The sequence below is a fragment of the Argiope bruennichi genome, chromosome 10, assembly GCF_947563725.1.
Source record: "Argiope bruennichi chromosome 10, qqArgBrue1.1, whole genome shotgun sequence".
Lineage (NCBI taxonomy): Eukaryota > Metazoa > Arthropoda > Arachnida > Araneae > Araneidae > Argiope > Argiope bruennichi.
In genome coordinates, this window is record NC_079160.1 from 68,450,992 (window position 1) to 68,476,723 (window position 25,732).

The 25,732-nt window shown below is 28.0% G+C and overlaps 1 protein-coding gene across 1 annotated transcript in view; it reads right to left on the reverse strand.

Moving 5' to 3' along the window:
• LOC129988533 (nose resistant to fluoxetine protein 6-like) overlaps window positions 1-24,701 on the reverse strand; it is a 54,934-nt gene extending 30,233 nt beyond the window's left edge. The window contains exon 1 of the mRNA XM_056096781.1: window positions 24,334-24,701. Coding sequence (XP_055952756.1) covers window positions 24,334-24,538 — 205 coding nt within the window. The 5' untranslated portion in view covers window positions 24,539-24,701. The remainder of the gene's footprint in view (window positions 1-24,333) is intronic.
• Window positions 24,702-25,732: the final 1,031 nt, after the last annotated feature.

Genomic DNA, 25,732 nt, shown 5'->3' on the forward strand with positions numbered 1-25,732 from the left:
ATTAATACTATGCTATAATTTAGCTTTAATTGTTTTTGCACTGAATATTACTTTTATTATTTCCGAATATTTTGTTAAAATTCCGGTGGAATCGTTTAAAGCCAATCTGTGACTAGGTTTTTTTTTTTCTTTTGACTTTTTTCCGCAATACTTACATAGAACTAAACTGTGTGTGGTCTCTCCTAAACGTTCTCTGACATCACGTTTACATGCAACCGAACATATAATCAACCCCTTGAGGAATATGATTCTAAATTCAATACGGATATACATTAGAAATACTAAATCTGTGTATAAAATGTCATCAATCTGCCTCTGTATTTCGTTTAAGTTACTGTGTTTACATGTACTCGTACAGTCAAGCGGACATACCTCCTCAGAATGGATTTCGTTTAAAATTTAATAAAAATCTACAAATTTTGTGAAAGGACTATACAGGGTGTTTATAAAGTCCCGGACCCATTTTGATGTTTAATAACTCATAAAATAATAAAGATATAAACAAACTTATGGCATTTATTGATGGAATAACTCATATATTTTCCTTTTCAGGTTTGAATATTTTTACTTTTGTAAATATCGTCTGCGCATGTGGTTAATTTCAGATAATTTCATTTTCCAGTCTAAATATCTGTACTTTTCTAAATATTGTCTGCTTATTAATTGCATTTTTCTCTCTTTTGTTTTTGGCAACTATTGCAATGTTATGTTTACTTTTGATGTGTTTGTTCTATGTAGTACTTTTGTATGTGATGTTTTATTCGAGCGGATATTAAGGAGAATGCATACACCACAAGAGAAAGCACAGATTTTATGGTGGTTCATAGAAATGAAATCGATAGTGCAAGCACAGAGAAATTTCAGAAGAATTTACCAAAAAGATCCTCCATCCAAAAACAGCATCTTGCGGTGGAAAAAGAATTTGCTAGAAATTGGAATTATCGAAGATAAGAAACGTTCCAGACGTCCTTGCACAAGTGATTTTGATGTTGAGCGTGTCAGAGAGACATTTTTACACAATCCTAGAATATCTGTGAGATCAGCGGCAACAGATTTGGATATGCCAATTTCGACGGTGTACAAGGTTATTAAGAAAAAATTAAGACTGCATGCATACAAAGTTCAAATTGTTCAAGTTTTGGAACCGAACGATAGGCCTAGGAGGATGGCCTTCGCAACAGATATGCTAAGGAGGATAGAAGATGCTGCTGATTTTCTGAAGAGCATAATGTTCTCCGATGAAGCATCCTTTCATATTTCTGGCATTGTTAATCGCCGTAATGTGCGCAAATGGCTCTGTGGATGCCGACATGCTTGTCGCTACCTGGCGTGAAATTGACTATCGACTTGATATTCTCCGTGCGACGAAGTGGGCACACGTGGAAGTTCATTGACAAGGGTCGTGAAACTTTTTGAGTCTATTTAACCATTTATGTTATTAATTTAAATCTATCTTTATTATTTTATGAGTTATTAAACATCAAAATGGGTCCAGGACTTTATAAACACCCTGTATATTAAATTTTCATCCACCTATCTCAAAGCCAGACAGGCAGAGCGATAATAGATATAATTTCAAAAATGTATTTTCGGAACTCAGAGAGATCTGAAACGTGGAGATTTCTTATAACTTCAAGGTACAATTTTTTGTTGCTTACACTACATTCTCTTTGTAGAAAATAAAAAAAAGAAGTCTTTAAAGTAATCAGAAATATGAAACAGAAACAGATTAAGTTAGAAGCCATGAGTGAAAAAGCAAAATAGAAAGAAAACATATTGTACAGGAGCGATGAATAAAAGAAATTAAAGTAATCGGGATTTTATGCCAGTCATATCCTGAGTAGAAGAAAGAGAGAAGAAATAAAGGAATGTTAAAAACGGAACCATCTGATGAATTAATCGATTCTATCTGTGAAAACCAAAATCATCTGTAGAATTAATCAATTGTGCTCGTAAAAAAGAATACCGAAACCCTCTGATGAATTAAGCAATGGTATTATTGGAAATTTTATGCAGCAAAACGTATTATGCTTAATGTGTTACGATATTACTTGACACAATTTAACAAAATGAATTTGAAAGATAAAACAAACAAACAAAACAATTTTGTTTCAATGAATAGAGTATAAATTATTGCGTATACATTCCGAGAGATTTTGGAATTGTAGTTAGTTTAAAAAAGTATGGAACAAACCATTTTTCTATTTAAGTGTAGAAAAAAGATTATTAGACCCTATTGTTATCTGTAAAAGGAATACACACAATTGCCATTCATATTTAGTATAGATATGTAAAAAAAAATGTTTAACCGTAGTGTTCTATAATTTATTTGGTAAAAGAATATCAGAAAGCGAAATTTTCAAATAATTTTTTTGTCTCCTTGGAATAAGCAGTTAGTTAAAACCGTAACTTCATACATTTCTTCAAGATATAATGTAGCAATTTCAGTCTCAGTTTCATTATAAAAAGCATGGCCTCTTATATTATGAAAAATTAGCTTAAATTAGAAAACTTCTAACGATTATTCAACAAAATTCAAGTTATCATATAATGGCAACATTTATCCAAGGTAATGAATAATATGTTCTAGTTGGATTTAAAACGATCAAACTTAAAGAATAAAGACTTAACAGGAATAACGACTCAAAGGGAAATTTGATAAGAATTTTAAATGAAATTATAAAAATTTATTTCAAATTACAAAAATAAATAAATATTTATGTGCTAAATCGATTATGGAAATTTCTTTGTATATTATGTTATTTATTTCCCTTTCAATATTTTACTACAACTTTTGCACACAATTTGAGAAAATAACATCCTTTTTGGGGTCCAAATTAAAGTGGAGGACTATGCCCAAGTATTCACTTATGCTAGGATGTTTAACTTTCGTTACATTTCTTTACTTATTTTTTTCTTTTCTTACTTTTAATCAGTGGAACTATGTAATTTGAAACAAAGCGAAACTCTCATGAGCATTAATTTTTTTCCCTTTCAAGTTGGAGTAGTTGTCATTTTTTAAAGCTTTTGTTTAACTTCGCATGTTCCCTATTTGTAATTCGTAATCGTAATCGATTTTTCACTCATTTTCATATGCACTAAAGTTCTGAAATTGTTTACAATTATTAGTTCCAAATGACAGCGGAATATTTTAATAATTTTAGAGGTTTTAAATTATTTATTTGCTAATATAATATATTAATTTATAGTAATTAATATACTAATTCAAATAAAAATTGATTTCACACAATTGGTGCTATTCGTAAATTGTTTGTGAAACATTAGTTTTGAGATCCATCATACTTTTTACTATAAATTATGAAATGAAAATTGAGAAATGGAAAATAATTACAGTAAGGCTTTAAATATAGTTTATGTAAAAAACTATATATAATGTAATATAGTTAATTTAATAAATGTAATTTAGTTAATGTAATAAAAAGCAAGAAAAATCTTATTTTTATCGGAACTCGAGCAATATTATAAGGAAGTAACGACACTATCTAATTGTAAGAAGAAAATTTAGTGAAATGTGTTCTAATTGACTTAGGATATTTTCGACACGAATTCCAAAGTTTTACAGTTTATTTTGGCCTCATATTTTGATAAATTAATCAAAGGCAAAATTCTGCAAAAAGATGAAATTTAAAAAAATTATTCTTAGAATAGAAATATTATTAATGCTAACTAGAATGTTTATTATTCTAAAAGAATATTAAGTATATAAATCATGCGTAAATTTGAATATTTATTCTTATAAATCTAGAATATTAATAAAAAAATCATTTTGTTTCTGTTGGACTTCTATATGACTGATAAGAATATAATAATAAACTTAAAAAATACCTAGCTGATATGGTACAGTGATTTGTGTGACAGCGTAACATCCGCGAGCTTCCCGGATAAGTCTTAACGATGTCCGTTTCCTGGTTAAGTCGTACTTTTTAAAAGCACAATAAATATTATCATAAATAAAGACAAAAAAAAAACTAAAAAGAAACATAAATAGAAAAACAAAAGGTTTTCATCGATCATCAATATATTAAAAAAATTAAAAGCATCTAAAGGCAAAAAAAAAAAAAAAAACTTTTGAAAGTATGAGGTGCAAAATTAATGGAATAAAGGATATAAAACGACAATCAATATCCCTTAAAACAAATTAATGAAAATTCATTATATAAAAATTAAAATATTTTATAAATGTGATTGTAATGTAATTTACTTAGAGCAATTATGCCTATGTCTCACGTCTGCGATTCTTTTTTCCTCTAAAAGAAACTATTTTTTTCTTTTTAATATACTAAAACAAGAATTTTTGAAAAGGTTTTTTATACTTATCATGCAGTGCGGAAACAGCAAATTAATGTATATGCAGAATGCTTCTATTTTCATCTAATAAGGCCGTAAATTTTTTCTTCTTTTGCACTATCCGTATGCAAAAGAAAAAAAAAAGATAGTATTCTAATAGATAATTTTTTCCCATGTATTTAGATCATTTTTACCGCTAAGACTTCACACGAAGCACTGAAATTTCACTCCTTTTGAAAAGTCAATACTTATATTAACTAATTACTCTATAGATACTATCCCCGATATTCAAATTTTACCTATGTGATATGTATAACCACGTAACTAATGAGCAAAAACAAGAACATACAACTTAGGGGATTATTGAAATGAATGAGAAGTTTTCCCGTGACTTTAAAAAAGAGGAAATTAATTTACCATTTCTTAGTCAGTATTAAGCTATAAAAGTTTTTTTTTTGAGTTTTAATTAATGTTTAAATTGCATTTGAACAAAAATTCAAAATGATTATTAAGATATTAATTTTAAAACCAAAAACAAATTTTGGACTTGATTAATAAAATAAAAATTTTAATATGAATTTTGAAAAAACAATAGAAATCGTCTTCGACGTTCATCTAATACTAATCATGTTCTTCTGAAGTTGCTCATATTCATTTTTAGAGTTACATGAGGGTTAATAATGGCCGAAATCATAACTGTAGCCATCATTTCAAACCTTAATGAAATTTCAGAAAGACCTTACATCATAATATTTTCATCTCCTCTGCATGAAGACGGCAACTTAACCCTTCAGCAAACACGCACCCATTTTTTTGTAAGTATACGCGCGGGATCATTTTGTCGCCAAATTGTCAGGCACTTCCGTTTTATATTATTGCTTACTTGTATAAAAAACATAATGTTTTTTCATATAAATATGTTTTTATTTAAGATATAAAGGCAATTTTTAATAAGAAAAAGAAAAGCGAAACTGAACTTAGTCCTTCTTTTTCATATCTTTTCTGTATTCATTTCCTTTTTTCCTTATTCTATTCCGATTAAACATATTATTTTTAATGTAAGCAGTTATTTCCAGTAAAAAAATATTGGAAAATGAATATAGTTTATATTTCAAATTTTTTTGGGAAAAAGAAACTTAAACATACAACTTTGAAAATTCATAACATTTGTCTATCATTTTTATATACATACTCAAAAAATACTGTTATCATTCCTCATTAAGAATAAAATGAATTGCTATCATAAATTTCAAGACAATTTATTCATATAATAAAATAATGCATTTTATATAAGGATTTGCTACTCTTTCCTCTAGCAGAAAACGACTCGATCACATTTTCTAGAGTATTCAGTATCTGCGTTCAATTCCGATTCTGTATCATGATTACTTTCCAAAATTTCATGATTAAATCAGGAATCTGAGCTACCATCACTTTGTCTGTCAGTAGAAAGACTTGCGAAAAGATCTCTAAATCTGTGCTACTCGCTGTCATAGCCATAACTTTAAATAATCTGAAACATTAACACACGCAAGAGTCAATTTGACCCCAAACCTACTGTTAAAAATAAGATACATTGTTTGATTGTTTTCCGTTGTTCTAATCGTCTTCTTCTAGCTCTCCCATAAACGTATAAGAAGTAACATATACAAAATTTTATAAATTCCTGGAATGTTTAAACAAAAGAGAAATGATGGGGCTCAAAAAGACCCTGTGCATATGATTTCGGATTAAATGATCGGAACTTGGACTCCACTTTGAAAGATGTTTGGCTTCTTTAAAATGATATATATGGATTTTTTTTCCGAACTGTTTTTTTAATCATAAGAAATAAGGCCAATACTGATTTTATTTAGGACATAATAAATACAATCAAATGAAATGATTTAAAACAAGAAATGAGGTTTTAATGATTCTTCAGTCGTGATGTGTAATATCCTTATAAACATTTATCACTTTAAAATCAGGAAGTTTTTATTCCGATCGGAGCAAACAATACTAAGGAGATGAAAATATTACAATGATATCTTTTCCCCTATTTTCCATTTAAGATTACGTTCTATCCATTGACCGAAGAAAAGATTAATTCGGCATAAAGTGCATCAAACAATTTTCCTCATCGCTTAACATACATAGATATATTAAGATTCGACTCCACTTTCGAAATTCATTGTTGCTAAAATGACTATTTACTTCTTAAAAGCTATGCAGTTACTCAATGAAAATGCTTCCGCGTTTTTCTTTGGAAATGGTGTTTCGGTAATGCTCGTTTCATTCGTTTGTGAGTGAGATTAAAATCATTTTTTTGAAAGCGATGATGACAATGGCTTTTACTTTATTTTGCAATCAAGTATTTAGTTAAAAAGATTAAATTTTCTTAGTAGCTTCCAAGTTTCGCACTTGTTCTAGATTCTTTGAAGGAAAAAAAATGGTTATACAAAGAATAAAATGCGAACGAATAGAAATTATCTCGAATATATCATCGTATTTTTTTTCCTGCAACATTTACTTTTGTTTTAATATATGTGTTCTCAAAAAATTAACAATTTATTATAAATATGGTGTGACACACATATTTGTATCAATGCTGTGTTCTTTTCTCACTTCGATTGACAAAATTGAAGCGTAATATATAAAGATATGCTCACACTTGTTTAATCAATGCTAAATAAAGTAAATATTAAGCTTTTCGAACTCAAAATTGGATAACTGTTAATGGGCGAGATCGCGAACCATTCAACTTTTGTGACTGAAAGCGTTTTGTGCAGTAAGCGCATAGCGGAATTCAGGAGCACAATTTTGTTTAAAGTTACCATGATCGGCTTAATGTTCATCTGCGAAAATTCAATGCTAGAAAAAGGGTTATAAATAGTTTAAAAATTATTAGAAAGGGTATCAAGATATGTCACATCATATATACCAACTTTCATCATTGTGAATTTTAACTTTTAAGTTTTGTTTTTGTGTGACGCTCTAATATTACATGTGACAGATTAGAGAGAATAATTTAAATAACAAGACTTCAGTGTCTGACATCTTAACGGAATTATGAATATGAAGACATATATAAAGGTTTTGTTTGAAATAAATGTAACTAATACCCCCAGTGAATCAGTTGGTCATCAAAGGCGATAAGAGATAAAGACAAAGAAAGAAAAAAAAAAACTACTAGGTAGCAAAGCTTTCTGAACAAATCTTTTTATCAGTGTATTAAAAAAATATCAAAAAATTCTAGAAAACACTAATGGTCAAGAAATGTCATAAAGAAGAATATAAAGTCACAATAAATATCATAAGAAAGAAAGAAAAATAATGAAAATTCACCATAAAAATTAAAATACATTATTCCATGTTCAGAAACAGTGCACTCAAGAATTCCATCGACTCTCTGCAAATCGTTAATAGAATTTATCGATATAAAAAAAAGATTGCTTGAAAGTAGAAGCTGTCACCCTGAAAAGAAACTCAGCCTCGAGAATGATCACTCGATTTTGTGATAAGTACGCTAATTTTGCTTGTTTACCTGTTAAAATATTACTTAATAGGCAATAATTTCGAATCTCGTGCATACTGCAGAAGTTCCATTGTCTAAAGATTTAAGGTCTTCCTTGGATTAAAGTTTCTAATAAGTAACTAGTAAGCAATTTAAATCGGTTTATTTATAACAACTTGATATAAACATCACTTAACAAAGGTCTATCATATTTAAATTGTGACCAGACAACTCATTCAAAGTAAGAAACGCATATATTTTTGAACTTAATACGATGAAGATCGAATGACTTTAAAATCGTCCACCAAATGTCACTAAAGAAACCAAAGAAAAGAGCAAAAATAAGTTTTAAAGCATTTTTTTAAATATTAGATTGTTTTTTTAAAGTAACCAGCTTTCAAATTTTATGGAACAATGATACTAGTGAAGAGTGATCACAATTTGATTTTTTTTTAATTTTGAAGATCATGTTTGTTTATAATATCATATTTAAATGATTTAATCGAATGATTTCCCTCGAAGCAAAATTTTAGAAAGATTATAAGAAAATATGTATTAAGTAAATCGCACATTAGAAAAAAGTGTATCATTGATCTGTAAATGCTTCGATATTCCAGTGGGAATAATTTGCATAATGTTAAATCCATAGTCGTTTCATTACTTAAATTATATTTTAACTGAAATATGGCCATAATGTATTTTTCTTAATATAAAATTCGGTTTTTTTTTCGAAATATTCATAGTCTTGAACTGTTTATAAACTCACATGTAGCCCCTTTGTTCTTATAAGCTTTATCTCTACAAAAATAAAGGGGATATGCTTATATATTTAGGTGTGTATTAACATTCTATAAGAAAGACTATTTGACTTAGAATACCAAATATGGCGCAGTTATAATACGGAAAATGAGATTGTATATACAGAAACGATTTAAAAAAAATTAAATAGAGTTTTTAATTATTAAAATTTAAGCTAAATTTTGGTGTTTTCCCACTATAATTCCCAAAATTGTGACTGGAGAAAACTTTTTGAAGCTATTTTTAAAATAAAAATACAGTTTTTTTTAAAGTTATACTGATTTAATTGTCTTTCCAATTTTAGTCGAGAATTTTTTAAAAACATTTTTTGGCACAATTTTCATTAATAGATTTTATTGTTGAACTAAAATTCAAATTGTTTTCTTTGTTTTATAAGATATCAAATCGCGTAATTTTCATCCATTGTTGAAAGCTAAGGAAAAAGGATTCTGCTTAATATTTGAGTAGTTTATACGAGGAATACGAAAATGAAGTCACAGTATTGTGAAAGTTGGAAGATAGATGAACCGGAAAGTTACTTATTAAATAGTACAATGATGACATGGGATTTGCCTCTATTAAGATGTTCATATATCCAATAAATTGAGCAGGTATAAACCTATGAAAATGTCTTAACTTTGTAACAATTTGAAGCTAGAAAACATTTTCTTGATTAAATCGAGAACGTTAAATTATGCATAACAAATTTATTTGAACGGAAACGCAACCAATATTCCTGGCGAACCAAATGATTGCTAAATTCTACTAGCTTATTAGTCACTAATAATAGTAAAATCAAATATGTATATTGTTTTCTAGTGCTCTATAGGGCATACTGCTTCAACTAGGGTTACTAGATTTGTACTAATGCTCTTTAGGGAACAAAAATGAACATGAAAAGCAATTTTATTTAAAATTTGAATAAATTCGAAACTGAGTAATATTTTTGAATTTTCCACCCATTTTGCTTTGGAAAAAGATTTTGAAGAAAACCAGTTTTACAACGGACGTATTGAACGTACAATTGAACGTAAAATTCAAAAAGTTATCTTTCCAATTATATCATTTCAAAAACTGAATAATTTTTTTATAATTTATTTTTCAACATATAAAAGTATTTATATATTATATTCCAATACATATTTTTTGTTGTTGTCATCTAACCTAAACGACGCTTATTGTTTGCACAAATATATAATCATATTTTTTTCAATAATAAAAAATGTGATATTTTATATTCTTTGGCAATATCATAGCGAATTTTTGTTTGTATATTTTGCTTTATTTCTTAAGATATGTAAGCGGAACCCTTTAAATTATTAAATGTATAAGATAAGCGTAATATTCACTATGTTAAAGGATGCCTTCTTTTCTTACATTTATATCAACATATTATAAATCAGCTAATAAGCTGCTTGATTAATTGGAAATCAACTAACTTTACTTTTAAACTAATGCTGGAATGCTCGACCAATGAACCGAACAGTCGTTATGCTCATAAAAAGGCCGGATTCAAATGTCTATCAACATTTTAAGTTCCAAATTCTGAAAAGAAAAAAAATCATAAAGACTAGACTACGCATGAGTTATATACATAATTGAAGTTAAACAAAATTATTATCTCGGAGAAAGACTAGTTGCCATAGGTATATAATATTAAAAAAAATTAACTTATTGATGCTACAAGAGTCCATTTTCTATTATCTTCATAGACGTATTTACACTATACCTTAATTAACATCCAAATGAGAATAATATTGACTGTGTCCATTTGATAATTAACTCTCAAGACATGAGATCATGTTATGGACGTATCACGTGTTTACTTAAACGTGATTACATCGGAGCAGACGAAAAGTCAGAACAGTAGACGACAGCATCACGTGTGGATGGTAAAAAGTGGAACACTGTGCCTACAGCACTTTGCCCATGTTCCCGTTATTCATTTACAAGGCACATTAAATCGAACAGAGGGCAATGCTTTATCACAATGCGGAACTCGTATGCGAGTCCCCCTTTTCCCGATGAAAGGAACGTGTAATCGAGTCCGCTGAGAAATTTCGAGAAAGTAGTAATATCTTGACAAGGGTCAAAACAAGACTAAAAACAAGGACGGGGCTGCACGAAGGTGGTGTGGCTTGATGGAGATCATGAAATGTTGAAAGCGACATACTTATTTTTTTTTTCTTCTTCTTCATAGGGGAATAGGTCGTTTTTGTGTTCGTCTGATGTGTTTAGGCAAATGAGGAAATCTTTCTAGATTATTGACACAAGTTTATGATTTTGTTTGTAAACAAGAATTGCTAACTACCGCATTTTAATAAAAGGTAATGTGTGACTCGGAGTAGTTAAGGCATGAAGAAAAACACTGTTAAGAATAACGGCAATATATTCAGAGTGAATTAACATGGATTTTTGAGCCACATGTAGGTCGTTTAGATACTTCTAACTGTTATAAAATTTGAATATGAAAGAAAATGAAAATAGTTTCATTTATAAAATTCTAAAGGGCATTTAAAGGTCAGATTGTTAAAGGCTACTAATAGGGATTTCATTTATTTTCAGATTCTTAGGAACCCATTAATACTAAAGCTGGCTTTGAGACTTATATTTTGAAAGATTCTACATAATTGCTCAATTTAGGGACGAAAGACATCCACTGATCAAACACTGTTAAGTCTCTTACAGACAAATCGATGTATTCAGATAAAATATTCATGTTTGAGTCGTTTTCTAATTTGTATTTTATCTAATTTATGAATTATAATATTATTATTGTATTGGAATAATTATATAAATTAGAAAACACAAGTTTCAAGTCAAATATATTGAAATTTTTCTTAAAAAATACTGTCTAAATGCACAAATTGATTAAAACCAATAACAGCTAATCCTCCACGTATTCTTCTTATTTTATAAAGAATATATTTAATATATCCTATCATTATCTTTTTAATTTATTCTTTTAGGATATCTTTTAGAATTGTAAAAGGATGATTATAGGTCTTAAATGAGTTTACGATTTTGATGAAGGGCAGGTTTAGTTCTTTTGTCTCAAAAATTTGTCAAATTTCGCGTGCTTGAATTTTAATTGAACATTCTCCGATTTTTATAATTGGTAACTCTGTGTACGCAAAGGTTTTGAAAAATTACTTTATGAAAAACTTTATCTGGCTTGTCAATCATAATAAAAAAAAGGGGAAAATGTAATTTAATGGTAATCCAATTAAATTTGAAATATTTCGTATTTAGGGAAGAAAAGCTATAAGTATGAAGAACAACTTCATTTTCATTAACAAAATTTAAGTCGTCGCATGACAATACTAGAAAATTCAATGCGTTTTACAGTCAAGTAACGAAAACGAGTAACGAGTTGTTTTTACCTTTCATAAGAAATTGCAAATTTTGAAAAATATATTTCTTTAAATGTAATCTTAGCCTGTAAGTGTAATTATTTATTTCATGAACATTTATTCAAATATTTTAGTTCGTATTCTAATTTAATAAAACTTTCTTAATGCATCATGGAATCTTTCCTCATGCATTAAAACACGAAATCAACAGTCTAGACGTGTTAGATAAGGGATGGTTAATGAACTGTGTTAGCGATGAATCATCATTGGGAATAAGATGGCACGCCAAACTGTATCAAAATATAGAAATGTGAATCAACATAGAGTACAAAAAAAGAAAAAAGAACTAGACAACTAATGATATTCTAAACGGAGATTTCTACAGTGATTTTTTTCACATAAAAAACATCTGCTTTCATTCAGTTGTAACGAATCATTCAAAGAGAAATAAAAATGACTGGTTCTAGATTTTCTTTAATTTACTTCAGCATGCAAGAGTTCAAAGATCGGTTAAATTGTCTTTGACTAATGATAAAACCTTTGAACTCGATCACACAAATGAATGTTTCTTTTAAATCTTTTTCAGAATGAACTTGCATGAACTCTGTTAAAGAATGCATGTATGTATTACTATCCTCAATTTATATTTGACTTTGTTCTTTTATTTTATTCATCAAAGTAATGAGGACAATAATGACACAAAAATGATTGCATTAGTGATTATATTTTAAACTTAAATAAACTTTTCTGCAATCGCCTAAGTATTTACAGGAAAAAAAACAACAAGAACCTGAATTTAGTTTTGAATCCTCCGGCGAATAAGATACCGCATTTAAACTTATTGAAATTTTATGTGACTATAGGTATGTTCTAAACAGAAATGATGAATCTGTCTTTCAATCAAGACTCAATTTTAAACAATTTTCTTGCTACAATTTTAAATAAAATTTCTTGAAATATTTTGAATACAGAAAAATAACTATTATAAACCGGAAGGTGTCTTGCATACTTTATAATAAATTTAACATGCCAGAGATCGTCTTGAATGGCATTTGCGTACAGTAGTTACAAAATATTAGTTCTTGGCGTGAATTTAGAATTTTTACTGAATGTATCGTGTTAGCCTTAGGCGAGATTAATACTTGACATGCGGTTAATAGTACCCGAAAATAGGATTTGTACTTTAGACACAAATCCTATCTTCAATCGATTGAAGCAAAAAAATTGACACAAAGTTACTTTTTTTAATCACAAAATCACATGCTAAATTTGATATATTTAAGTCAGTTTGTCTTTGAGTTATCGTATTTACCTGTTTTTAAGAGTACAGACCGACAGACGGTCAATCCCTTGCTGGATTTGGCTCAAAATTTGATAGGTATCTGGACATAAATTTTAATTCTGTGCATCAAGTTTTATCTATATAGCTCTCTTTGTTTTGTAGTTCTTGTGTTAACTTATATTCGAACAGCCGGACTTCTTCTGAACGGATTTTGCTTAAAATTTAGTAGAAATCTATAAATTTGATATAAATACCGTATACCAAATTTTATCCATCTAGATAAATTAAGTTATCTTTTTTACAGACAGATAGACGGACATTTTTCAGAAATCTGTTTTTTGAACTCAATGGTGGGGGTCTAAAACATGGAGTTTCGTCAAAATCTCGTGTTTGATTTTTTTTTGACAATTATTATACTTTCTATATACTACGTATACGAAAAAATAAAACGTATGAATTTCGAATGCAATCTAGATTAAATAAAGGAACTTTTTAAAATGAATTTCACATTAAGAAATCTTGCCATCACATATATAAAATTTGAATTATGGTTTTTGCATTAATATTCTTAATCTAAAATAATGACCAGAAATTTTTCATGCTTAATTTTATATTTAAAACGTTTTGATTATTAGTTTTTCTTGTCAATTAGTTTCACACATGACACACATTTTCTTGAATTTCCAATTATTAAAGCTACTTTTTCATGTAATGCATATTATAACTTACGAGATAATGATATCTAAAAATAATATTTTCATTGTATTAAAAAAATAATGATAAATTCATTGTCCAAAAGGAATATTTTTGTGGCCATGGAAACATAATAGCATGTAACAAAATTTTTAATAAAATATTTTTAATGATTTATTTTATTTTACTCAAGTTATAAAATTTCTAATTATAACTAATCTTTAAAAAGAACCGCAACAATCCCCAATGATTGATTCTTGCAATGAGATCTGATGATGTTCAGATTTGAAAGCGAAATATTACAAAATATGAATGCCTAAATTTTACAATTATTGGCCTGCTAAGTTTGTATACGATTAGAAAATTGTTATATGAAATTATTTCTTTTGCTTGATAAAACTATCAGTGCGAAAAGTTATTTTCAGAGGTAGGATGTCAAATACCAGGAAGAAAATATTTATTTAATCGTTGTTATTGTTCTTTCTTAAATTATATTTTCTATCTGAACCTGCAATCCTATAAGATAAGAAAGTTTTGTTTCGTCCTATATGAACTTAGATCTTGTTACCTGGCGATTGTTATCATTTGAATTTGATAATTTTGGTTGGATAATAAACAGAAACAGTCTTCTTTTCTTTTAACAGTTGATAAAAACACTTTATGAAATATTTGATAAAAAATGAAAAAGTTCCAAATTTCATTACAACGATGAAAGTATTGTTGAAAATTATAGCAGAAATATTTTCAAAAAATTACCTAAATTCGAAAAAAGGGACACTATAAATAAATTAGTAGAAAATAATGAGAAATAAATCAGTAGAAATAATTAAAAAGACAATATTTCTAAATTTAAAATGGGACAAAATTTAATTTTGTGTAAAAATATTTTCAAAATTTATTGCACAGCACTTTAAAATTTCGATAAATTTTTATCAATCGCAAACTTCAAATATTAAAATACTAGTTATTTGAAATGAATGAAAATTTTAAAAAAATCGTCCCTAGGTGCTTGTTTCTAACTTCCGTAGTTTATTTATGCCAAATTTGAGAAGTAATTCTAATGGTCTGACTTGCAGGGAATAAACAGATGCACACATGCGCGCCCACACTCGCAAATTATATTAGAACAGAGATAGATTAAAGCAAAAAAATGAAATTTTCCGAATGAATTATATCTATTTCAACAACAGTCTAAAGCTAAAAATCATGGTTTGTTTAATCTAAAACTTTTCTGTAAACATTCTAGGAGTGAAAGCCAACACTCATCACTTCAATCATTCCTGTCTTAATATTAAGTCACAGATGTAAGAGATTTCTTTTGTGTCAACTACCAGCCAATGTTGAAATTGCAAAAGCATTCCAGAAAACAATTAAAAATCAATCAAAATGACTTGCATTCTTCAAATAAAATAATGTATATATCAAACAAAGCATAAATTTTGAATTATGCAATGTGATCAATCGTTACCAAAATAATGAGTAAAATGCTTTTTAAAAAATGAATTTTTGATTATTATTTTACATTTGCAATATTTTTAAATCAAATTTAACTCGTAGAAAAGGACTTTTAAGAACTCTAATGGATAAAATTACAGAATATTCGAGATATATTTTAAGTTTTGGTCAAACTCTGAGTTTAATTAAAAACTGTTACTTTAAAAGTTGATTACCTTGACCTAAATCTTTTTGTTTTAAATGATTTGAAGTGAACGAATTAGTAGCGCAGCAACCGCCTGAGGGGATGGTATAGATTTCTCGGGTGTCAGTGACATACAGTTTAGTACTGCTTGCGCCTTTTCGAGTTAAAATACAACGAAGGAGTGAAAAAATCCCATTATACCCCGGGCGCCATCTGAACTTTGCCACAGCGACGAACTATATTCATTGTCGCTATCATCAACTATATTATTTTGATATGCATTATTTTTATACAGGATAATAACGCATATATTAACTCTAATTGTATTTAGTGCTAAAAAGTAAAAATAACTAAAATTAAAAATATCGACTTTAAAAAAATATTTTTTATTAAATATAATTTAATTATGAATATATAGTTTAAAAATAAACTATAAATATTCGAAATATTGAATATGTTGAATTAATGGGTTCTTTTTAAGAGATATCACTTATTGTCAACATCTAACTCCATTGTACCTTACGTTATGTTGTAAACATTACTGCGTAAAATTCTTACTATCCTAATAAATTAAAACAATGAAAAGAAAATGATTATTATTACACTTTGAGAAAAAGAAAGTAAAAACTAGGTCACACATTGCAGACGCAATCGCTCTGACAGTTTTCCACCTTTACATAAGCCCCATGGTGCCTCATAAATTAACTTTAAATTGCTGTTTGGCCATTTTTCTAGGGGCGCTCTCTTGGGATCTACATTTCATGGACATACATTCTAGCAATGCGTAACCGGAAAATGAGATGCAGTTGTCTGTTTTGCAACTCAAGGACACTCAATTATTGAGGATACGAAGAAGAAACAAAAGCAATGTTAATAATTCAACGAGTACTTTCTCGATATCTTCTCAGTTGATAAGAAGTAACAATAAGAGATTGCGATATATTGAGATTTCAAGTTGGGTAATGGGAAAGTAGAAACATTGTTCAGGATTTCTACTTATCTCTTAAAATATTTTATTGCTGTGAGATTACATATCAATTTAATTAGACTTCTTTCGTTGTTTTATTTTTTCTCTGAGAGTTCTGTTTGCTTTTGGAACTTATCCAAAATAAAAACTGAGCACCAATACTTATATTTATTTCATTCATTTGAGTGCTAGAATTTTTTTTTATTGCTAATGATAAAATGCTAAAAACCTGTTTGTTTTATTGACTTAAAGATTATCTTAAGCCTTTCAATAACAGAATTTCTTTTTCTTTTCCAAAAAATGTAAATTAGAGCTTTAATAGACCGATTAAAGTATAATAGCAATATTTAACCGAAAAAATTATTTGTAGTGGTATTTTTGGGAGTGGAACACTTATGTCTATATTATTCATTTTGTAATCAAAATCTACAATAAAAGGGCATTTACTTCAAATAAATTGTTTAATTTGGAAAAAAAAAGATGTAAACAACTTACAACAAAACATTACGTGCTACACTTATGTATTTCTACCTAAAATGGCTGCCTGAATACACAAAATTTTACGTTTTGCCAGATCTGATCTGAAAAAAAACAACAACTGACAAGGCGCTTATGCAATCTATAGCAAAAAATAATTGCACTAAAATATGAGTATAATCACATGCAATCAGTGTGATATGCATTTTAATAAGTTTAATGCTTAATCAACCCATAGGAAGAAGAAATATTTCAGGATATACAGAAAGGGTTAAAATATCCAGTTTTCTTTAAAATCGCATTTTTTTGCCTCTGTCTAACTCGTTAAGCAATTACCTCAAGTAATGGTGTGAGAAGACACAATGTGATTAGCCAGATTCTTTGTTTAGATTACAGAGATGTAACCAGATTCAAAGGAGTTTATTAAAGAAGAGAAGCGGTTGCTTCAAACATAATAGGTCAAATATCAGTAATGGAGGGGTGATTCATGAAGTGTGTCTAATGGTATCTGTTTCGGGTAGAAAGCTCAAAAGACGAGCTAATTAAATTGTTGAGTGCCTGCCTTTATGATTTTTGGCGGTCAACCATTTAGTTTTGAGAGTGACATAATCCCCATACAAAGCATTTCCTATGATTATATCATTAAGCTTCCAGCTTTGATTGTTGTAAATTGTGTTAAATGTATATAATATTAATAAGTCACAATTCGAACTAAGTTTTGAATATTAGAATACTGGCTGATATGCTTAGTGTTGGTGAGAATGTAATTATTTTCATGTTCTTATGAAAATTATTTATTAACTGTTTCATTAAGTATTACAAAACCTTAGGCACACCATAATTTTAATTCAGTATTTCTAAACAAAATTTGAAACAGTCCTATCATAACATATTTAGAATAAAGATTGAAATCATCACACATCAAATCAGCTTTTGAAAAGTACGTGTTATGAAATTCTTATCGATGGAAGTAAAAACATATTTAATATTTGCACTCGCCGAAAACCCAACGTGCCTCTAAACAATGTGTTGTAATTATATATAGAGTGACCATTTTAATTGTGCTAATTGTTTTCTAAACTATTTACGACTGGCGTATGCAGTTAAAAACTAACAGAAATTGGTGTCCTCGGTGCTTTTACGCATACTCGAATAAATATATTTTTATATTTTAAAAAGCATGCTATTGGCAAATTTTAGTTAGGAAAGAGTCAACTTGCTGTATATATATCTATCAAGATTTGATATAGAACTAGAATTGAAATCACAATGCCACTCCCCAAATTTCACATATTTAAAACATTGCGTTTTTGAATTATTGGGTTTACATGCTTGTGAAAGTATAGATCCGTAAGCCGTCCATCATCTATTTGTCGGATTTGGTTCCAAATTTCATCGTTATCTACACTTTAGCACTTTAACGTTAACTACACTACATCAATTATTGTACCAAATTTTATCCCTTCAGCCTTTTTTTCTTTCTCGAATGCAAAATATTTAGAAAGTATTTTAGTCTTCAAATATTTTGACGAATGTCTTTTCCCTATATTCGAAAAAACACATTTTTTGGCGTTGCATTTGTCTCTCTGTATGTCTGTTATTTGTGGCAAAGATAACTAAAAAAGCTTTGAGTTATCAACGGATGAAATTTGGTATATAGCTTTTGTAGCCGAATTTGAAGATTTCTATTATTTGCGAGTGAAAAACTTTCAGAGAAAGTCTATTTGTCCGAATATAGATTAACGCGATGACTACAAAATGAAGAGAGCTCGATAGATAAAAATTTGTTATACATATTTAGCATCTAAAATATAGATATCTATCAAATTTGGAATAAAATTCTTCAAAGCGCTTATTTTCTATTGGTATATACTTTCACAAACATTTAAACGCGATGACTCAATAATAAAATGATTTCCATATATCAAATTTGGTAATTAATTTTGTAATAACATTCGTAGCTCTGTGTCATATATTGACATTAATTAGTTGAAAAAAACGCCCTTAAAATTAAAATTCGATTTTCGAAGAGATATCCAGAGATTAATCGCTGAAAAAAAAAGGCTTGAATCAAGAGATAGATTCAGTAAAAATGTTAATTCTCATGAAAGATCAATATTTCAGAAGTATTGTTCACCGATACCAAAATTTTATGCGGGTGAAGAGATAACTCCTTTATTAGAGAGACGCGAGAAAGCTTTGGGAAAACCAAAACATTGTTTAATTTTGTAATTATCATGCTAATTTATATTCGGAAAACCAGACAGGTCGATTTTCTCTCGTTCAAATTTTGAAAGAAATCTATAAATTTGACTTAAAGTATACTGAATTTCATGTGTCTATCTCAATGCATTTTTATTATATTCGCATTCGCATTATTGTATTCACATTCAGATATATTCCAGAAATGGGATTTTTGGCCTCAGGGAGACTTGAAATGTGAAAGTTCATCAAAAATCACAATTTTGAAATGTTTGACAATTATAGCACTTTTTTTATATTCTTGAAATACGAGAAAGTAAAGTTTTTAAACAACGAAAAATATAATTTTGATTCAAATAACCGCCTAAATACACGTTTTAAATATATATTTGTCTATTCTAATCGTGGCCCAATAACTAATTTCTGAATTATTAGCGATAGGCATACGCTTCCAGATGCAGAAATGCATGAAATGACGTAAAAAATCACGTTTCATGTTTTTTGAATTAGTTAATTCATAGCTAAAAGGATTATGAAATCTACCCTATTTAAGTAACGTTCAAAAATAAAAAATAAAAATTCAAAAAAGTATTTTTTAAATATTCTGGAATTTATTCCGAATTATATTTAGAATTTGATATAAAAATAATAAGTATAAAATTAGAATTTAGTATAAAAGTAATAATTTTCTATAGATTAATATCATCATCATAATAAATCATAATAAAATATTTTTAATGTATTATTTCCGTTGACTGTTCATTTCAAAATAACAGATACAACTTTTGAGATACTGATATTTTATATTTTATTGTTGCATTGAAAATATATAAAATTAATATCAACATATTTTGCAAGCGTACATGCACTATTATCTATTCATTGTTTCAAATCTCTCTGGTAATATAATTTCGCTTTAAATTTAATTTTCATTTGGTATTTATTATTTAAAAGTTTTTCAGTTAGTTTCTTTAGTCAGTCTTTAATTTTGAAGCTAGAAAAAACTTAATAATTTCAGCTAGTTAAGTTTAGTTCAATTTAAAATTTTATTAGTTATAAAAGTTAGTTAGTAGTTTTAACTATACATTTTATTTTATTGATTATTCATTGAGTTTTATTCTAAATCTATTAAGAATTGTTTTAGAATTAAACACTTTTATGAAAATTAACTGAAATAAGAATAAAAGCAATTTCGATAATAATTGCATTAGTGTTTTGCATTAAATTTATGCCATGTTTGTTCTAAAATTTAAATATCATTGCACATTCAAATTTTATCAAAATTAGGTTAATAGTTTTGGGAACAAAATTCAGTCAATTGATTGATCCTTGGACAGAATTACAATTGTAATGTAGTTAAAACAAAACGACAACTGATACTAAAAAAATGAATTGTTGGTAGAAAATGATATTATTCCATATTTCATAAGAATAACATTATTTTCATTCAATGCTTATTTATCAAATCAAAAATCAGAAGTATAATACATTAAAATTTCAATTAGATTTTTAGTTAAAAAGTAAAAAAATAAAATAATAATAATAATTTTTCGACAGTTAATTCCGGACATATTGTTAATCAAAAACTTTATTTTAAAATTGCTTTTTTACTATTATTAATTACACACAAAAAAATTTATTTTTACTTTACTGGTGCCGCTTTGAAATGGCTTTTAGCAGATTTTTTATTTTATTGCAATTTTTTCCCTTTAATTTTCATAAGTTCATAAGATATATTCAATTGTTTTAAAATTATTTTTCTTAATTTAATTATTGGATTGGTATTTAAGGATATATAAATGTCATGTATGATATAAAAAGGACATATATGATATAAAAAACAGTTTTTTTAAATATATTTTGCTGCTGCTATGTAATGAAGATAAAAACAGAAAAGGCAGACAAATCAAGCTTAAGATATTATCATATTAAAATTATTTGGGATTGAATGTTCGAATATCCTTAAAATTCTTTGCGTTTAGTTATCATTATAGTTAAGATTAACTTTATAAATATAATGCAAAGATAGTCTAATGAATCTTAAAACATTATTTACTCAGTGAGAGATAAAGAATCTGAATTCATAGTTCATATAAGCTGATATGTTAATAGATTGCATCGCAGTTCAATTTTATTGTAATTGTACTGATACGAGTACTGCATACATTGTTGCACTTCAAAACAATTGGAATATTTTTTATGATTTAGGTATAAGGAGTTTTCTATCAGTGAATTCGATATTTAATGAGTAATTTAAGATAAAGTAAGTCAATTATGAAAACAATTTATTCGATGGACCCTATTTTTTTGAAATCAAGATATTCCAAGATTTGTATATAGCGATTTCGCCGATGACTTGATATATTCAATAGGTAAAATAATTATATCACGAATCAGTAATAATTTGCAATAAAAACATAAAATTATATAGTAATAACGATGTCATAAATACAGAACTACATTTGAGGAAGTTATTTTTTAAACTTCCCTGTAAAATGGACGGTGAAGTCAAGTGGCTAAAAATAAATGTAAACAAACTGTTCTTGAATGGAATGAATCAAAAGTTTAATCTGGTTTCGTAGAACAGTTTAATAACGCGATTGGAAAGCAAATTAGATTTCAGACCCGATTATATTAATGCTATAAATCTGAAAGATGCAAGACCGCTGATGCTTTAGAAGAGGAATTAAAAAAAATCGGATTATTTGAATTAATTTTTATTATTTCTTTTTCTTTGTTAATAATCCTTCATATTTCTCTCGAGATTTTTGTTTATTTTTCTTTAATCATGTGTTTAAAATTAGCTTATAAATTAAGTAACATTGTTAAAATTTAAAATATCTAGCAGAAACAAGGGGGAAAATGTCCTATTACTTTTATTTAAAATACATTTAAGGGAAAGTATAGTTTTATGTTCATAATTTAGACAAAAACGAAAGTAAAATTAAAGATTGGAATTGTAGGTTTTTTCCGAGTAGAGGCTTTTATTTGATACGTTTCTTCCTTAGCTTGTATAAATCTATTTCATTGGATTATATTATCTGATTTATTTAAATTGCAACCCACATTTTTAAACCAAATTTGCATCATTAATTAAAAATAATTAATTATTTTTTGGAAAACAATGTATTTTTTTATTTTTAAAAACTATTAAAGGCATTCTGCAATTTTTTGAGAATCTACGAGGAATTCGCAAACGACTTCATTTCTCTACAATCTACGATTTTCGAAGTGTTTAATTGGATCATTTCTAAAAAAATATTACTGAAAGGAAAGATATAATTTCATTAGCTATTTGGAAAAAAAATAAAACAATGGATTGAATAAAAATATATAAAAATGACCAGAGGGAAAACTAATCGACTATTGCTATATTAAAATGCTGATGTTAGATCAGAAATTATCGTTTTTCACCGCCTGTCGGTTTCATTGGTGGTGTTACAAATTAAACTATGTGCCGTCCCTTCAATTGGTATACTGATCGAAAGAACAACATTAACTAAAGGTACCATTATTAAAAAAACGAATTACAGATGATGAAAGTTTACTTATTTTATAACAAATTCCTTTATCCTTAAAACCAAGTATTTGGCACTAGACACAGAATTGACTACAGAAAAAAAATCCTCAGTTCAATCAATACAAAGTTATAATTTTTTTTCGCTGTTTGACAGGTGTATTCATTTTGATAATGTACTATATTTAGTGCTTAATATTCTAATTCTTCTTGTCAGAATTGTCGAACATGACACACAAATTTGATGGGTATCTCGCGTGCCTGTTTTTTCCCGTACTCTTGAAGTATGTTATTCTTCTTGCAAAATTAGAACAGAATTGTCTAGAAAAAATTGCCCCAAAAGCCAATACAGGAAATGAAAAATTAGCTAATAGAAGGAAATAAAAATTGATTGCACGGCCTTTCTATTTTGAGTTCCCAGTTGAATGAAATTATGAGGATATTTAAATTTATATTAAATGTAAGCATGTTGATTCTTTCTTTACAGAAGAGTGAGGTATTTTATTTAATGTAAATGTATATTTAAAATTAACAAAAAATCTTTTTAAATCAACAGTAATTTCAAATTTCTAAAATAATAGAAAATAAATTATATTTGAGTTAAATATGCCGTCCTTAAAATCAGATAATTTAAACTCGAGATATCTGAAATGGTCTTAGAAAATTTTAATGTTATTACAGAAATATGCCATACCTAATAAATAATCAGTGTAATATATTTTGAAGGATAATCATGACTCTAATTGTTTTTTGCCATTTAGTGTTCAAATTGAAAATTTTCTATCAAAATTGATGATTTATTTTTTTAAATTATAGTATCAAGAAATTACACAAAAATAATTGTTAAATTATTCCTTGATTTATAGATGTTTTGTTATATTTTTGAGGCCTTATAATTATGGCGAATTTCTTGACGCCTAATATTGCTACAAAAGTACCGATATTAAAATTATTTATTTTTGAAAAAATATTATTAATAAGATAAGATTTAATATCACTTTGACTATTCTTTATAAATCTGGTATCTTAGATAATTCTACCATCTTCTTTGATTAAAAATTTATCAAAAAGCAAAAATAACAAATCGATGCCGCATTGATCGGTATAAACTACAAGAGTTAAAGAATCTGGTATTCTTTAAAATTGTGTAAAAAAAATTAAGTAACAAATTCAATTTTCAAATAGAAAACGCTATTTATATTAATTAGCATGGGATTTTAGAGGACTTTTAGTGCTCAAAAATAATAAATCGATTACTTCACTACTACCAAATTATTGCTTAAAATAAATTGATACGATTCATAAATATTTAAATTTGTTAATTAAATGAATTTAATCATCAATAAATTTAAGAAAATTAGCTAAATGTTTTGCATTCAAACAAAGAGATTCTATGCAGACTAAACTATATAAAGAATCATTGCTTTTATTATAAATTTCTTATTCCTGCATCTTTTATAATACAGTCATTTATTTATTAACTGACACTTTCTCATCAGTTAATCAAATCTTGCAAAAATTTAAAAAATGTAAATAGTTTAATCAGCTTCACCATATGTTCATGATGCAGAAGAGTAGACAGAAAGGTAATAAAAAATACTTACTTCTAAAGGCCCAGCTTTTCAGACTTCTCACACCGTTCACCAAAGCCATGATGCTCTTTTGACATTCTCCAGAAAGTTTGGCATCCGAACTCATCCTTAAAAACATAGGGAGAGCCTTTTTCATTCGTCCATCAATGATTTTCTTCACCGTCTTTTCAAAAAGTTGCCATTTTTCATGCACAATTTCGGATTCGGATTTGTTCATCACTTTAGTCGCAGGTACTTCCGCTGGAGAGTTGGTGGTAGCCCTATGTTGCTGAACCCATGACCTTGGATTCTGCTGTGTTCTCCTAGCAGCAAGGGTTGAAGAAGATGCTGTCCTGTTATTTCGAGCATAACTTGATGATTCTACATGCGGACTCAGAGGTTCAGACAGCTGGGTATTTTCTTCGGATGCAACTTGCTGTAATAAGCAAGAAATAACAATGCAGGCTATAAGGAATTTCATGTTTTTCAACATTTATAAACGAAATTACACCAAAGTTTTTGAACACAATCTTTATTAACACCAATAGTTTCAACTGGTATTAGGCAATTAATAATTTTGATTTGTAAAACGGAATGCACAGCAGCAGTTTTCCAATTCAGAATTCTTTGATGAAATCTAATATTAAATTTGCTGACTAAAATAGAATCACAGTTAATAGATAAGTTTTTCTCCCCTGTTTTAATCGGATACAAAAAAAAATGAAATAAAAATAAGAAACTGCAGCTAATATCAAGATTGTTCTGTAGTTGTAAAAAAAAATCAAGAGACTTCAAATGGAACAAATGATAACGTGCTTCCTATAATTAAAATGTTACAGTTCTTCTAGTTTATTAATTTCTCGGCTTCCTCGAGGTAAAATCAAAAATAGATAAATTAGGAACCATCAAAATAAATAATTTTCTTCCTAAAATAATTACAACTAGATTTCCACAGTCGAATTTCCTGCTTCAACAACACGGTACTTTCTTACTCTCAAAGTAAGTAGTTCCCGGGAGAGCGAAACCGTAATACATTTTCCCTCCAAGTCTGAGCACTTAGAATTCGGCCGCGGATTTTAAAAAGTGGAAACTGACAGTTGTTCTCTTTGCAGACATGTTTGCTTCCTGAAGAATAGGTTAATTCAGGGAGGGAGAAGGGGGGGGGGAGATTGCCGGTTTCGCCAACCGGTATTTCCTTTTTTTTACGCCAAGACTTCTGTTATCAATAGGTTTTGTTTTGATTATTCAACAGCTGGAAAAATATTTCACTAAATGATTACTCTGTTAAATTTACTAGGCTAGTATATCTTCGAAATAATTAAATAGAAATGTCACATATATAATTCATGTGTTTGAAAACTGTTATTTTAAAAAAGTGTAGAGGAAAACTTGAAATAATCGTTGAATTATTTACATTTCCCTCAACAACTTT